This window comes from Schistocerca cancellata, chromosome 7 (genome assembly GCF_023864275.1).
Source record: "Schistocerca cancellata isolate TAMUIC-IGC-003103 chromosome 7, iqSchCanc2.1, whole genome shotgun sequence".
In the NCBI taxonomy this organism is placed as follows: Eukaryota; Metazoa; Arthropoda; class Insecta; order Orthoptera; family Acrididae; genus Schistocerca; species Schistocerca cancellata.
In genome coordinates this window covers 33,979,498-33,996,713 of record NC_064632.1, presented here as the reverse complement: position 1 = coordinate 33,996,713, position 17,216 = coordinate 33,979,498, and the positions used below count along the sequence as shown (strand labels likewise).

The following is a 17,216-nucleotide window of genomic DNA, read 5'->3' as shown; positions in this document are numbered from 1 at the left end:
GACGCAGTGCCCATGACCCCTGAATACTGAATAACCTAATCCTATGAACTGTAAAAAGCTTTCAAATACATTGTGAATCAACTCTATCTTATACTATCATTAACAAGTAAATTCAAGACAGAAGACAAATAATATTGGTAGTCATGTGCTGTACTATGCAGGTCTGAAGGTACTCTGACTTCAATCCACTTGCAAATCATTACAAATTTAAAACTTCGAAACAGTTAGCATTATTATTATTATTATTTCAGTGTTTTGAGGAGGATGGTAAGTGTGAAATAGGCGGATGAGGGGATGAGTAGAAGGGGGAAGAAGATGAAGAAGGTGAGATGGAAAGATCAACAAGTATAATATTAACACTGAATAAAAACGTGTTATTCTTTAATCTCAAAAAATTATACACATTGGGAATAGCAAATCCTGTGACATTTTTCACATCTTATCAAACATATACACTGGAGAAACAATTCCATCCTGGACATCCCATTGTTTGATATACATTGGAAAAACTAGATGTAAAAATTAAATATTTGTAATAATTGACCTTTTTCTCACTACAGTTGAAATGAGGAACGGAACACAGCAAGAGAAACCTTCAACATAATTAATCTCTGCAGAGGAGTGCAAGAACTCATTAACAACATTGTCCTGATGGAACACTACCTAAGTTTAAACAAATATTGCTTACTTCCTAGAAGTTATTAAGAAAACTATCAGTGAAATTGGACTGAACAAACTGCTGTCCTCAAGTTCAGAACATTTATGAAAATGTCAAGTTAGTCTGACTTTGCTGAAACAGCTTTTTAAAATGACACAAACAAAAAATGAACTTGAAATAATAACAAAGAAAAGTAGTTGTTTATTGTTATTCAAAACATAAGAAGTGTAAAATGACCTACTCATCCAAACACTGATATATAATATTTCATATTGCTCTTCATAAAATTGAAACCACACAATTTATAAAGGTTTTCCACTCTACACAGTCAGTGCTGAATGACATCAAATTGAAATGGATGATAAACATAATGAAAACATGGAAACAGCATTAGTGATACAATCATTTCATTGCGAGCATCAGAAGTGCAAGTGAAACCACAAACCACTTTGTGATGCTGAACCTGTTTCACTATACACAAGTACCAGTTTGCATATTTTTATATTCAAAATTTAGGGCTGATGAAACAAATTTCTCATTATTCTTAGTCAACAGTATGTATGCAAAGTAATAAAGTATGAAGATATAGGTGGCATAATTCTACTATACCTCCTTCCATGTCAGAAAAGGAACATCCTGAATATTCAGCAAAACAACACAAATGGGAAAAAACCTTGAACACTGGCAGTTCCTTCATCAAACTAAAAGTCAGCTGCAAGTGATGTATCATTAATTACTGTCTTTGTCTTTGTGTAGCTATTTCCCACATCCCACATATATATATATATCTTTTCTCCAATTCTCCAAACTAAAACAGATCAATTTTCATGAATGAATTAAAAAATAAAACGAGTTAAATAACCGAAAAAGACCAGTGACAAAAATAATGCTTTAAAATTTTCAAATGACGATTTTCCTTAATTCTTGACTATCCTTTTCTACTAATGAAAGAGCTGACAGTACTGAAACCTAAGTGTTCGAAGTATTTTTCCATCAGTTTTTCAGTTACCAGTAACTGAGACTCTGTCTCAAATAGTCCATATTTTGGTTTTTGTTACACTTGTAGCTAGCATTACAATTTTGTTTGTTTAAAGAAATGTTATATATGTATACCTTTGCAAAGATAGAGCAAAGCTGCCAAAACCATCAAAACTGTCTTCTGCTGTTTTTGATTCTTGAGCACTCTTCTTAAGTGAGAGTTTTGTTAGCTTCGATGATACTACTTTTCTCTTCCTTTTTGGATCTCTAATGTCCATTTTAACACATGTAATCTACTGTCACAATGCATCTGCAGAGGACATCAGTGCCTACTACTTTAGTCAGTCACTTTCATCTCTGGAGTGTTTTGTTAAAAATTCTCTCATCATCTGCCTCTTAAATTTTGTTTCTTCTGCACTTTCCAAGAGCATCTCTTCAATCCAGGTTCTCAGCTTTTGTGCTCCATCAGATTTGCTAAAATTAAAACAGATCAATTTTCATGAATGAATTAAAAAATAAAAAATACCAGTGAACTGTCAAAGACAAAACACATTAGAATTCTCAAATGATGATTTTTGTTAATTCTAACACTGTAACATCACTTGGAAATATGAGAGCAACAATGTTGCAGTGAAACAAAGAAGGTCATTATCACAGGCAACATAAACAACTTGATAACTTTAAATCTGACATTTGGAGGGTGCAGGATTAGGCTCACCAATTTGGCTCAAACTGGGTGAATAGGAGCAGGTTGGTGCCCTTTTCAAGTTTCCAGAATATCTCGTGTAAGTGGGAAATAATAAAAGCCAAAAAGCACTCTAAGGATTTTCAGGTATAGTGTGTAGGATTTTTGAGCACTGATGATCAAGCACGTGGCATAGCGCAGTGGTCTAGTGCACCGGCTGTCAATTTGCTGTTTTGGGTTTGATTCCTGCTACAACCGTGACTTTTTCATTTATTTTTAATTCCTCATAATGTTATCGCCCATAATTGTAATGGCCTTGTGCTTCCTGAAATCTTTCCCATGAGTCGGAGTTAATGAATGCAATTCTGCCATTTCTAGCACTATCTTGTTCTATTTCTGTCTTCCAAATCAGAAGATCCCAGGTTCAGAATTGTGCTTTTAATTAGGGGAACTTCCATTCTGGATGAGCGTCAGCTGCTTAACAGCCACAGCCACCAAAGTACGAGAGTAATATTTTTTACAATCGCAATCATTGCCATTCAAGTCTGTACTTAAAGAAGGAACTGATTACAAATAAAATAGAATTGCATATCGTAAAAGTGTGTGTCCCATAGCTATTGCTACAGCAGCCAAAGACACAGGAGGGTTGTTGGTGATCATAGCTTTCTCTTCATAAGCTGAGAAAGCATAATGAAGAGCACTGGTGAAATTTTTTATCTTCATTAAAAGCTACAAATCGATGTTATCACAAATCGCTTCACTGGTAGAAAATTCTTGTTAGGCCTCTGTTTTCCAATAAAAAAAATAAGCTTTCTAGTCCATGTCTAAATAGATACTCTGCAACTCACACTTAAAGAGCCTGGCAGAGGGTTCACCGAACCACCTTCACAATAATTCTCTATTATTCCAATCTCGAATAGTGCGTGGAAAAAATGGACACCTACCTCTTTCCGTTAGAGCTCTGATTTCCTTTATTTTATTGTGATGAACATTTCTCCCTCTGTAGGTCAGCGTCAACAAAATATTTTTGCATTTGGATGAAAAAGTTGTTGATTGATATTTTGTGAGAAGATTCTGCCACAATGAAAAAGGCCTTTGTTTTAATGATGTCCACCCCAGATCCTTTATCATGTCAGTGACACTCTCCACCCTGTTTTGCAACAATACAAAACATGCTCCTCTTCTTTGAACTTTCTCAATGTACTCCGTTAATCCTATCTGGTACAGATCCCAGACCGCGCACCAGTACTCCGAAAGAGGACAGACAAGCATAGTGTAGACAGTCTCTTTAGTGCATTAGTAACATTTTCTAAGTGTTAAGTCAATAAAACACAGTCTTTGGTTTGTCTTCCCCATAACATTTTCTATGTGATCTTTCCAATTTAAGTCATTTGTAATTGTAATTTCTACGCATTTAGTTGAATTTACAGCCTTTAGATTTGACTGATTTTCATGTAACTGAAGTTTAACAGATTCCTTTTAGCACTCACGTGGATGACCTTACGCTTTTCATTATTTAGGGTCAATTACCAATTTTCACACCATACAAATATCTTTTCTAAATTGTTTTACAATTTGTTTTGATCTTCTGATGACTTTACTAGACGGTAAACAATAGCATCATCTGCAATCAACCTAAGATGGTTGCTCAGATTCGTCTCCTGAATCATTTATATAGATAAGGAACAGCAGAGGGCCTGTAACACTACCTTGGGGAATGCCAGAAATCACTTCTGTTTTACTCAATGACTTTCATAGAAAATCACCACAGATATGGTAAAACACTGTTCACAACTCTAGAGACCATTATAAACTGTTGGAAAACTGGTACAGTAAGGGCCAACTAGAGACGATTTAAAAACTGCCAGAGCCATGTGCTCTGAACGCACAAATGTCAACAAAGAAAAAGGAGTGACAGTGGGGATATGATAACAACAGAGTGTTGGATCACAAAGTATCAGTAATGTATTATTGAAAATTACATTAGCAATAAATTTAATTCCTTTTGTAACACTATTTTTCATTTTTCAGGAATTTTCCCTGCACAGACTTAAATATTCAGTTGGGAGGCCATTACACAATAAACGAACAAAAGACAAGAGATTTGTAATAGGCCCACCGTTAATGTTTTAACTTCAAAGTACAACACAGTAGTTGTCTATTTCTTTGAGCACAACTAACTGACAGTCTCATAGTTCAATTTTGTGAAAGATTCTTTGGTTGTCCAACCAATACATCTGACATAGGGGAAGGTGCTGACTATAATTCAGTACTGAGAAAAGCAGTGGACAGTGTAGATCATTGTATATTGCTAAATAAATTCGAATATAATGAAAACTTATCTAAGAAACTGTAATCAAATGGTTGTTTTACACTGTCACAGTAAGAAAATAATCTGAGTATAATAGAGGGAAACATTCCACGTGGGAAAAATATATCTAAAAACAAAGATGATGAACTCCGGAGATGGGAACTTGCCCTTCAATATATCCTCTCTTCCCGTTACCCACCAGGCCTCAACCCCCGCTAATTTCAAGTTGCCGCCGCTCACACCTCACCTGTCATTCAACTACATCTTTGCCTCTGTACTTACGCCTCGACTGACATCTCCGCCCAAACTCTTTGCCTTTACATATGTCTGCTTGTGTCTGTATATGTGCGGATGGATATGTGTGTGAGTGCGAGTGTATACCTGTCCCTTTTTCCCCCTAAGGTAAGTCTTTCCACTCCCGGGATTGGAATGACTCCTTACCCTCTCCCTTAAAACCCACATCCTTTCATCTTTCCCTCTCCTTTCCTCTTTCCTGATGAAGCAACTGTGGGTTGCGAAAGCTTGAATTTTGTGTGTGTGTTTGTGTTTGTTAGTGTCCCTATCAACATACCAACACTTTGGTTTGGTAAGTTAAATCATCTTTGTTTTTAGATATATAAGAAAATAATCTATCACACAACTGGGGTACTAAAATGTGAAGCATTCCACAGGGCTGCTTGCCAGAGCCATTTTTTCCTCCTAATACTTATAAATGAGTAGCCTCTGACTAAAGAAGACAATTATGAAGGCATTTTGTTTACAGGCAATTAAAGCATAGTTCTTACAGATTTGGGTCATGAACAGGTTAATACAGAAAAACATTTTCTTGGAATAAGCAAACTTATCTCATAACTAATAGACTGCAATTAAATGCAATTAAATACGGCACATCTTGTTTATTACACACATTTTACTTGCACTGACATTCCAATTTCTTGCATAGGCGACATGGTTAGTGAACTGGAAGATAGAAAACAGGAAACAGAATGTATGCTACCTTTGAAACACCCCCAACAGATGCTGAACATAGCAAGCTCTACAACTAATAAACTGTTTGCCTGAGATAATACTTTGGGGTGAATCATTTCAGGCAGCAAGGACATTTTTAACCCAAAAGTGAGCCATCTGGACCAGGAGTGGTGTCAATTCGTGAAGCTCATACAGGCCCCTCTTTAACATGGTGGAGTTCTTACACTGCTTCACAATACGCCTGTACAAGAACTAACAGCATCCTGGTGGTGAAAATAAGATAGATGAAGAATCTCTCTGTCTCTACAGTTACATTATACTCATCAAATCACTATGAAATGTGTGCTAGAGGGCACTTTTTCTTGTCATGGTATGATCACAACCACCACTACTGTTAAAAAAATTGACAATCCCTAACACACATTTTCAATAGGCTTTCACAAGAGTTGAAGGCTGTTAGGGACAAACTGCACGTTTTCATACTCAAGCTGAAAGACCTGTTACTGGTAGAGTCCTATTACCGGAAGGAATACTTTGGGCCTGAAACTTTGTGGCAAATTAAAACTATTTGCCAGACTGGGGCTTGAACTTCATAACTCTACCTTTTGCAGGCAAATCTTCTACCAACTCAGTTATTCAAGCATGATTCACAAGCTTTACTTGCACCAGTATCTCATCTCTTACCCCCTCCCCCTCCCCCCCAAACATCACAGTAGTTCACCTGCATACCTGGTGGGATTAGCACCCCTGGAAGAAAGGATAATCCGGAGACACAGCTTAGCAACAGCCAAGACCATGGCTGAGCCATGTCTCCACAACATTCTTTCTTCCAGGACAGCTAATCCTGCAAGGTATACAGATGAACTACTGTGAAGTTTGGAAAGTAAGACATGAGGTGCTGGTTCCAGTAAAGCTGTGAGGGCAGATCGTGAGTCATGCTTGAATAGCTCAGATAGTGTAGCACTTGCCTGCGAAAGGCAAGGGCCCCAGGTTTGAGTCCTGGTCCAGCACACTGTTTTAATCAGCTTGGAAGTTTCAAAGCAGCACACACTCTGCTGCAGAGTGAAAACTTGTTCTGGAAACAACCCCTTATGCTGTGGCTACACCACACCTCTGCAATATCCTTTCTTCCAGGAGTCTTAGTCCTGCTTGATATGCAGGAAAACTTCTGTGAAGTTTGGATGGTAGGAGATGAGGCACTGGCAGAAGTAAGACTGTCAGGGCAGGCTGTGAGTCACGCTTTGATAGCTCAGTTGGTGAAGCACTTGTTCACAATATGATTGTGTCCTGCTCTGGCACAGTTTTAATCTGCCAGGAATTTTCAAATTAGCACACTCTTCACTGCAGAGTGAAAATTTTCTACTCTGGGTCTACTTAACTATTTTATGTGGATCAGAAGGGTGTGACTTTCTCTAAAAAATTTCGATTACCTGAACCAAGTAAGATGTACTTGACAAGAAATATTCAAGAGAAAAAAGCAATGCTGGGAAGTGTAATGCTGTCAAGCTACATTTACTTATTTATTTATTTATAAGAACAATGCATCTTTTAGAAATACTATAATAAATTGAAGTCATTAGAAAGGCAGAGCAACTCAGACAGTATTTCACCTTGTGCTGAATGGCAGTTCTCTTTAAGTGTACATAAATGCAAGATACTGACCTTAATAATGAGAAAGAACTTGATAGAATTTAATTAAAAAACCAGTAGTATATTCTTGGAGTCACTGGAGGAGCACAGTTTCAGTACTGGTTACTGAACACACATAACGGTGCCTGCCTCCAGCAAAAAGCAGTAGATTAAATAATGTGTTCAGTCAGTAAGGGCAGGAAAAATAGCTATTTGTGGAAATTACTTAACCAACATTCTAAAGAAAAGCACAATGAAAGTTCTGTTTTTGAAACCTTCATCAAGAAGTTTATATATTTTGAACCAAAGTTCTGAGGCATTCATAAACCTGTAAGAATGTCCCGGAAGAAATGTTGGGAGATAAGATCATAACAAACAACTACATATGTACCAAAACATGGTGCCCAAACCTTTATAAAAACTATACATATAGTACATGATCCTAAATGAAATTTCTGAGATAAGGAACTAATGATCTGAAAGGAATCTTTCTGGCAGTATGAAATCTTCAGTGTGTAATCCATGTGAGGTACATGTTTCCAAACCAGTTATGGTATGTTTCTGTGCCATCTACACCAGGGGCATTATCCTGGAAAATAACATGCAATCAAACGTGAGGTTTCCACAGCGGATTTTTTTTCTATAGGGTTACAAGAATTCACTGGTATATGAACATCAATGGAAACTGAATAGGATCTGCTTCATAGGAACATAGCTACATATCTCAATTACAAGAGCAACAGGAATATGTGAAATAGTTGTAAAATTTTATGCACAGGTGTAATTCACATGTTGACACTAGTGGTCACCACTCTGACAGTTACAAGGAGCCCACTGAACATTATGACTGTTCAAATTACGTGTAATTTATTTCTGTAAGGTGTAAGCTGACTATTTTGATAAAGAAAACTAAATATTCATTTCCAACCATTAGTTCCTTAACCCTCAAAATACTCAACATAGAATACACTACTATTGGATACTTTGACCTTCAAAGTTAGTTGGTTATTTGGTTAGCTAGTTGGTCGGTTGAAGGATCAAAGGGACCAAACTACGAGGCCGTAGTCCCTCCTACCTGGAACAGCTAAGGCAACAAAACTACAGCTAAGGCAACAAAACTACATACCAAAGAAGAGCTCAGTGTGCGAACCCAAAGAAAGAAAATGTAAAGGTCTATCAAAGGTCAACAAACCCTTGATAACGGAACAAGGAAGAAGAAAAGGGGGATAGGAAGAAAAGCTGGTGAGGTGCCCCATCCATGGAGCAGCCAGAGGCCCTCACAGGCAGAAACTGTGATCGGGAACATACCCCACACCACTTACCAGAGGCACCACACCCAACAATACACAGTGAAGCCTGGCAACAAGGACAGTGCAACAGAAGCACAAGAAAACAGAGGAAGAACTCCAAACCAGACAGAACATGAGAAAAAGGGAAGAGTAGTAAAAGAAAGAGTAGGGCAAGGGCTGGGACAGACAATGCCCAGATACCCATTGCCCGGTCAGGGCAAAGGATGCTACAGGACGTCCTACCAACCCCCCAATGGGCCAACAAGGGTGAGGAACTCTCCCTTAGAGAGAGAGTGATAAAGAAACCCTTCATGAATAAATCTTAAAACGATGTCAGCCGCTGAGACATCACCTGCTAACACCAGGGGTAGAGAGTCAGGGAGATTAAGATTTCATGTAGGTTGGCAAGATTAGGACAGTCCAGCAAAATGTGGATCACTGTCAAACAGGCATCACAACATCAGTGGGGCAGATCCTTGTGATGGAGGAAATGACTATGAGTCAGCCAAGTACAGCCAATGCAGAGCTGGCAAAGGACAGAGGAGTCCTTGTGAGCAGCCCGCATGGAGGAACTCCACAAATTCGTGGTCTCCTTTATTGTCCGTAGTTTGTTTGGCAGTCAGAGTATGCGCTATTCCATATTCTAAATCCTTAGAACTTGACAGCGTAATACTGATCAAAGGTCCAGTGCCGGAATACCAATCTATAGAGGCATCTTGACAATAGCCAGTTTGACCAGCCTGCAAGTGAGTTCATTTCCTGGGATGCCAACGCAACCTGGAGTCCAGACACAGACCACCAAGCATCCACATTGTTTCAGGGTGAAAAAGGAATCCTGGATAATCAGAACCAAGGGATGGAGGGAATAACACTGTTCAGGAGCTTGTAAACTACCTAGCGATTTGCTATCGGTGAGAAAGGACTCATCTGTGCAGGAACAGATATGCTCAAGAGCATGAGAGATAGCTACCAACCCTGTAATGAAAAGTCTTTCGGACCTTGTGATAGGTCACGATAGAGTTGTGGACAGGGGATGCAATATGGAAGTGTAGATGAGCGAACCCGGAGAAGAGGTGGTAGAGTGGAAAGCTGAAATTCTGAAAATGGGACAGGATGTGGATAGCGATCATAACTCCAGACCTGGGCCGCCATTGCGGGAGGTGGATCTCTGTATCTGGAAAGAGGAGACAGTAGTTTAGGTGCTCCAGAGAGCAGTGTATACGTAATGCATAAGCGATCAACTGTTGTTGACGCAGAATGCACAACAGTGGGGCCCCTACCTCCACTTGGAGGCTGACCCTGGGCTAGTTCAAAATGCACCATTTGCCTGCCATACCTCACACTGGTGTATCGGGCCCAGCATCTGTAACATCGAAGGTGCCACTGAGCCATACATATTCTCATAATGTAGGCGTGACTGAAACAATGTTTTGTAGAGCCGTAGCAGAGTAGAGCAGTTCGTGCCCCAGTTGATACTGCTGAGGTATCAAAAAGCGTTGAGGTGCAACCAACATATCTGCTTTAGTAGACGAAGATTACGAAGATACATTAACCAGGCATCAAAGACGAGCCCCAAAAACCAATGCGAGTCCATCACATTGAGGGGCTCACCATCAAACTACAGATCCAAATGGGGTTGTGCCACCGGCGACGACAGAAATGTGCAATGCGTATATTTGCAGCCGAAAACTGGAAGTCAAGAGTGAGAGCCAAAGACTGATCTCTGTGCATTGATTGCTACAGTCTGTGTTCATCAATGCCCATTATGGATGAACAAAAATAAATGGAAAAATCATCAGCATACAAAGAGGGGGACACTGCACAGACCACAGCCACCACAAGACCATTGATAGCCACTAACAAGAGAGGTACACTCAAAACACAGCCCTGCAGTATCCCATTCTATGATGCATGGGAGGCACCAACCTGTACCTAACAAGTGTGACACAACAGAAAGTCTTGGATAAAAATCGAGGGCAGGCCACAGAGGTCCCACTCATGTAAGTTGGCAAGGATGTGGTGGTACCATTTGGTATCATAACCTTTATGCAGATCGCAGAAGACTGCAACAACATGCTGACACTGGCCATTTGGATAGCAGACAGACTCTATGTGGACTAAACTACTTGCAGTAGAGCAGCCTCAGTGAAAACCACCCTCTATTGAAGCCAAATGGTCCTGGGTTTCAAGGGTCCAATACAGCCTTCAACTCACCATATGTTCAAGTACTTGCAGAAGGCATTGGTTAAACTGATCGGATGATAGCTGTCTATCTGAAGAGGCAATTTATCCAATTTCAAAACTGGAATAATGACATTTCCTCGCCACTGGGAAGGAAATTTCCCCTTGTTCCAGAAATGGTGGAAAAGGACAAGTATATGACATTGGCTAGCCACCAATAGGTGTCGAAGCATTTGATTGTGCCCCCAGCCCTGTTTAGGAGCCATGTCAGGGCAGAGAGTAAGAGCGCTGGCAAATTTTCACACAGTAAACAGGGCATTATAAGGCTCCAAACGACAGTGGAGGAAAAATGGAGTCATACCAGATAGTGTTTGAGAAGATGGAAAGCTGGTGAAAAGTGGACTGACGCTAAGGTCTGGGCAAAAACCGAGTTCGAGTCTCGGTCGGGCACACAGTTTTAATCTGCCAGGAAGTTTCATATCAGCGCACACTCCGCTGAAGAGTGAAAATCTCATTCTGGAAACATCCCCCAGGCTGTGGCTAAGCCATGTCTCTGCTATATCTTTCAGGAGTGCTCGTTCTGCAAGGTTCGCAGGAGAGCTTCTGTAAAGTTTGGAAGGTAGGAGACGAGATACTGGCAGAAGTAAAGCTGTGAGTACCGGGCGTGAGTCGTGCTTCGGTAGCTCAGATGGTAGAGCACTTGCCCGCAAAAGGCAAAGGTCCCGAGTTCGAGTCTCGGTCGGGCACACAGTTTTAATCTGCCAGGAAGTTTCATATCAGCGCACACTCCGCTGCAGAGTGAAAATCTCATTCTGCAGAGCAAAATGTTTAGCAACTAAGTCCGGGCTGGTGAGGAAATTCCCAGAATATCTGTAGGACAATGGCAGCCAAAATGCACCTGACCTTTGCCCATACCTGCGAAGAGGGAGTAGGCAGCCCTATGGCAACGACATATCGTTCCCAATAAATCTGTTTCTCAAATTTAATTAGATAACAGGCCCGGGTATTACGCCGTCAGATATTCAGGTGGTGGTTGAGAGATGGGTGCTGTTTTCAGGGCTCGAGAGCAGAATGGCAGTCTTTAGTAGCTGCAGCAATTTCAGTGTCCACCAAGGGAAAGTCTTTTTCTGCTGGGGAGATCCCCACGAAGAGGTAATCGCTGAAGCAACTGCCGAAAGGATGGCATCAGTCACGTCAAAGCCATCGCGTGATGGAGTTGCTGAGATGGCAGCCAAGGGAAAGGCATTCCAATTCACATTAGTAAATGCCCACCTGGAAGGGTGACTGGGTGAGTGAGATTCCTGATATACAACACAAGCTACAGAGTAGAGAGAAAGAAGATATTGCAATTCCGGAAGGTGATGATAGTAACCATTACAGTTCCAATGGAGGACAGTAGTACAAGAGCCTGGATAGACACTGAATAGGCACAGTCGATCATTATGTTGAGTCAGTGTCCACCACCAATAAGGACGAAGTGACATCCATAAATGTAAGATCGGACCATGATTGAGAGGAAAGGGTCACACCCTTTGGGATGTCAGGGGGATCTCGTCCCATGACTTACACATCTTCTTCTTCTTCTCCTCCTTTGGAGGGCTAGAGAAGGTAAGTCAGGAAGAGAGCAAGTCGCAGCTATATCTGGATCCGAGAGTGAACAAACGACCTCGATGCCTACAGGGTGTGGATCCCATGTTCAACTCGAAGTAACAGGCTTCTTGTCCTGAAGACAGCAAATAGGAGCTGGGGGGGGGGGGGGGGGGCTCCTCAAGGGAGTCACATCCTCGGGGCGGGCACCAGAGGTGAAGGTTTCTTCTTTGGCCAAGGAGAATAAGCAGTTCCATGAGGGGAGGGAATGGAAATCGCCCAGGAGGAGTAAAGAGAACGGGGAAAGCACAGAGGTGAGGAGGAAGGGGGAAGGAGCAGAAGGGGGAAGAGGAGGAGGAGGAGGAGGAGGAGGAGGAGGAGGAAGGTGGAAGGAGCAGAAGGGGGAAGAGGAGGAGGAAGGTGGAAGGAGCAGAAGGGGGAAGAGGAGGAGGAAGGTGGAAGGAGCAGAAGAGGGAAGAGGAAGAGGAGGAGGGGGAGGAAGATGAGGTGGAGATGGGGAAGAGGAGGATGAGGAAGAGGAGGAGGAGATGGGGAAGAGGAGGAGAAGGAAACAACACAACAGAAGCAAAGGTTGATGTTGGAGATACCGGGTAGAGGGAGTTGAATTTCTGTCAGGCCTCTGAATAGGATATATGATCTAGTGATTTTAATTTCTGAATCCTCCTCTCCTTTTTATAGACTGTACAATCCAGCGAGTGAAGAGACAGTGAGTTAGAAAGGTCCACAATGTTGCATGGTGAGGTGCAACAGCTCCCCACATGGAGGGTTTGGGCACAGACCCCACAAATAGGATTTACATCATATCATGAAGACTTGTGACCAAACTGGAGACACTGGAAACAGCACACGGGAGGTGGGATACAGGACTTCATCTCGCAACCGTAAACCATAACGTTGACTTTTTCTGGGATGGTAGCCCTCAAAAGCCAAACTGGAAGTGCCAGTATCAACGTGACTGTCCTCAGGACCTCTTTGTACTCGCCTGATGAAATGACCACCACACTGTGTAAGATTAGTACTTAGTTCTTCTTCAGATTGAAGGAGGGAGTCCCATGGAAGATAATGCCCTGGGTCACATTTAAGGACTGGTGAGGAGTGATACTTACTGGGATGTCTCCTAAGTGCTCACAAGCACAAATGGAGACTAGCTGACAGGCAGAACATGTTTTAATCAGTCTTCACTCAATGGATTGCACTCAATGGATTGCGCAACCTATAAAAAGGAGTGGAAGATTCAGAAATTAAAATCTCTAGACCATACATCCTACTCTGAGGCCTGAAAGAAATTTGACTTCCTCTACTGCATCTTACTGAGCGAGTCTACATCACCAAATTTATCTTCTATGAGTTCGACAAAACAGAGCAGTTTTGTAGTGGTGAAAGTCTCCCTGTGTGTCCTGGAAAAAACAAAGTAAAGTGAAAAGAATTGTGCCCCAAGACTGTGGGCCTGCCTTCCTCCCGGTGGTGGCCAGGGAGGGGAAGACCGAGGAAGCAATAGTAGGAGCAGACAGAGAACCATTCCTTACTGATGAGACGGCTGTAGAAGAGTGGCCAGAAGTGTGGAGCTCAGCACAATTCATGGTCAGAGCATCCTCCCTAGTACCACCCAAACCTTTCAGGGTTTCACTCTTTCAGTGTCACCCAGCTGCAGCAAGGGCCACCTGGCACGCCAGTCGTTACTGGGACTTGCCAGGCCCCAAAAAGAGATGAGCAACCACTACTAGGCTTACATGAGGTTGTGAGAGCTCAGGTATAACACCCCACAACACTGACTTGTACCATGTCGGTGACCTAGTGGGGGAGGGAGAAGGAGAGCACACTACAGTGGGAAAGGAAGGGGGCAGGGGTTGTGGAGGGGGGAGGGAGGGAGGGAGGGAAGGTACCAATGCCAGTGACACTAGGGAGGGAGTTCTTCCCCAAATGGCTCACACTGTGGGTACAATTTAGAAACAGGTGTCAAATCCCAAGTGGGACCAGAAAATGTCAGGGAAAAAATGGGGAGAGTGCAATCACAAGACAAAATAGTGAAAGGGAATAGGGGAGTCGAGGGAGTAGGTGGGTCATCATCAAGGGAAACATCAAGGGAGAAAGAGGGAAGCAGGAGGGGGAGAAGCTAGGATGGGAAGGAGTGGATATGAGGGACAGAATGCAGTCCAGAAGAGAAGGAAGGCTGCAATAGCTCAGGGCCCCATGCACACCACACACATACCCATAATAGAGCTGTGGTCCTCCTTAGGGCCTCAGTCTTAGTGACCCCCTTATATGCACTATAGCAAAATCTCTGCCACAGTGTATTACATTGCGAAAGGTAAAACCAAAATTCAAGAGCATGAATATACATCAGAAATTATAAATGTAACAATTAAATTACATATTTTAGAGCCATACAGAGAAAGGTTAAAAATTAATATCAAGTATCATAAAATACAACACTACACAATACATATACATCTACATCTATATTCTACAAAGCACACTGAGATGCATGGCAGAGGATATGTCACATTGTACCAGTTAGTAGGGTTTCTACCTGTTCCATTCACATACGGAGTATGGGAAGAATGATCATTTGAATGCTCCTGTGTGTGTGGTAATTATTCTAATCTTATCTTTATGATCCCTAGAGTCTTTCAGTTCAGTTCCCTCAGTATCCCTGTGACACTCCCCCATGGACTGAACAAACCTGTGACCATTCATGCTGCCCTTCTCTGCAGACGCTCAACAATGTGGTATGAGTCCCACACACTTGAGCAATATTCTACAATGAATAATCAAAATGAATGATTTTTAAGCCATCTCCTTTGTAGATTGATTGTGCTTCCCCAGCATTCTACGAATAATCCTAAGTCTACCACCTTCTTTACCCATGATGGAATGTATGTGATAATTCCATTTCACATCCTTACAAAGTGTTACACCCACATAATTGTATGAGTTGGCCCATTCCAACAGTGACTCATTGACATTACAATCATAGGATACTACATTTTTTCGTTTTGTGGGCTGCTAAATTTTCTGAACATTTAAAGCAAGTTGCTCATTTCTGCACCACTTTGAAATCATATCAAGATCTGACTGAATATTTATGAAGCTTCTTTCAGATAGTACTCCATGATAGATAATTACATAATCTGCAAAAATCCTGACTTTACTATTAACATTGTCTGCAAGGCCATTAATATACAACATGAACAGTAAGAGTTCCAACACAGTTCCCTGGGGCACACCTAATGTAACTTCTACATCTGATGTTGACTCTCCATCCAAAATAACATGTTGCATCCTCCCTAACCACAAAGTCCTCAGTTCAGTCACAAATTTCATTTGATACCCCATATGATTGCACTTATGACAATAAGCGTAGGTGTGGTACTGAGTCAAGAAATACTGCATCTACTTGATTGCCTTGATCCAAAGTTGTCAGTAGGCCATGTGAGAAAAGTGCGAGTTGGGTTTCACATGATCAGTGTTTTCGTAATCCGTGCTGGTTGACACTGAGAAGGTCATGCTGTTCAAGATACCTCATTATGCTTTAACTCTGAATATGTCTAAAATTCTACAACAACTCGATATCAAGGAAACTGGACAGTAGTTTTGTTGGTCACTTCTACTACCCTTGTTGTAGACAGATGTGACCTGTGCCTTTTCCAAGAACTGGGCACGGTGTTTTGTTCAAGGAATCCATGATAGATCACAGTAAGAAGAAAGGCTAACTCAGCCGCAAATTCAGTATGGAATCTGACAGGGATTGCATCTAGCGCTGGAACTTTGTTCAATTTTAATTATTTCAGCTATTTCTCAATACCACTGACGCTAATACTTACTTCATTCATCTTTTCAGTGGTATGAGAATTAAATTGGGGCAATTCTCCTGTGCTTTCCTTTGTAAAGGGACATCTGAAAATGGAGTTTAGCATTTCAGCTTTTGCTTTGCTGCCCTCAATTTCAGTTCCTGTCTCATTCACTAGGGACTGAACACTAACTGTGGTGCCACTAACAGCCTTTACGTACGACCAGAACTTCTTTGGGTTCTATGAAAGCTCACTTGACAATATTCTGCTAGGGCAGTCACTGAATGCATCAAGCTTTGCTGTCTTGACAGCCAAACACGTTTCATTCAACATTTCTCTATCTATAACCCTAAGCTTTCTTTTACACCTATTATGCAGTAATTTCTCTTTGTTTAGAAATTTCTTTACAGTGACTGTATACTATGGAGGTTCCCTCCCATTATGAACTTTTCTACTATATACTATCTATATATCTATTCAGTGCATGGTCAACTGTTCTTTTAAACAGAAGCCAGAGTTCCTCTACATCTTTGGTTCCTAACCTGGGGAGTAAAAACTAAACTAGTTTAGTTTTTACTCCCCAGGTTGGGAGTTTCATCAAATTTGATTCTGCTACAGTCAGGAAATTAAATTATTTTCAAAAGATCAATACTATTATCACAATTTTGTAAGACTCTAATACTGGTTATGTAAGTTACCAATAATTACTTTTTCTCAATTAGTACCGTTAATGCGATGGAGGTTACAGCTTCCCCACATAGTCCACCCACTACACACGCTTTGTCCTATACGTCGTTGATGATAAAAGTAAGGCATATGCCTAACAAACGCTAAATATCTCCTCTAAGTTGTAGATAGTACCTGCAGCAGTACAGAAATTGCTTCATTACTTGCTTCGAAACAGATAAATGCATTAATTGACAGCACGACACAGCAGTAACTAAGTAAGGGCTATTATAATGCTGTACACAGTTTTATTTATTATTATTATTATTATTAATATTATTATTATTATTATTATTAATATTATTATTATTATTATTATTATTATTAGAGTGGTTAGACACAAAGCATTAACAGCCAGAAATCATCCAATTTCTGCCAGTTCAGAAGTAGG

The 17,216-nt window shown here is 41.1% G+C and overlaps 1 protein-coding gene across 2 annotated transcripts in view; it reads right to left on the bottom strand.

Moving 5' to 3' along the window:
* LOC126092530 (uncharacterized) overlaps nt 1–17,216 on the bottom strand; it is a 205,691-nt gene that overhangs the window by 180,780 nt on the left and 7,695 nt on the right. For both annotated transcript variants that reach the window (XM_049908158.1, XM_049908157.1), the window contains exon 2: nt 1,772–2,110. In XM_049908158.1, coding sequence (XP_049764115.1) covers nt 1,772–1,914 — 143 coding nt within the window. In that variant the 5' untranslated portion in view covers nt 1,915–2,110. The remainder of the gene's footprint in view (nt 1–1,771; nt 2,111–17,216) is intronic.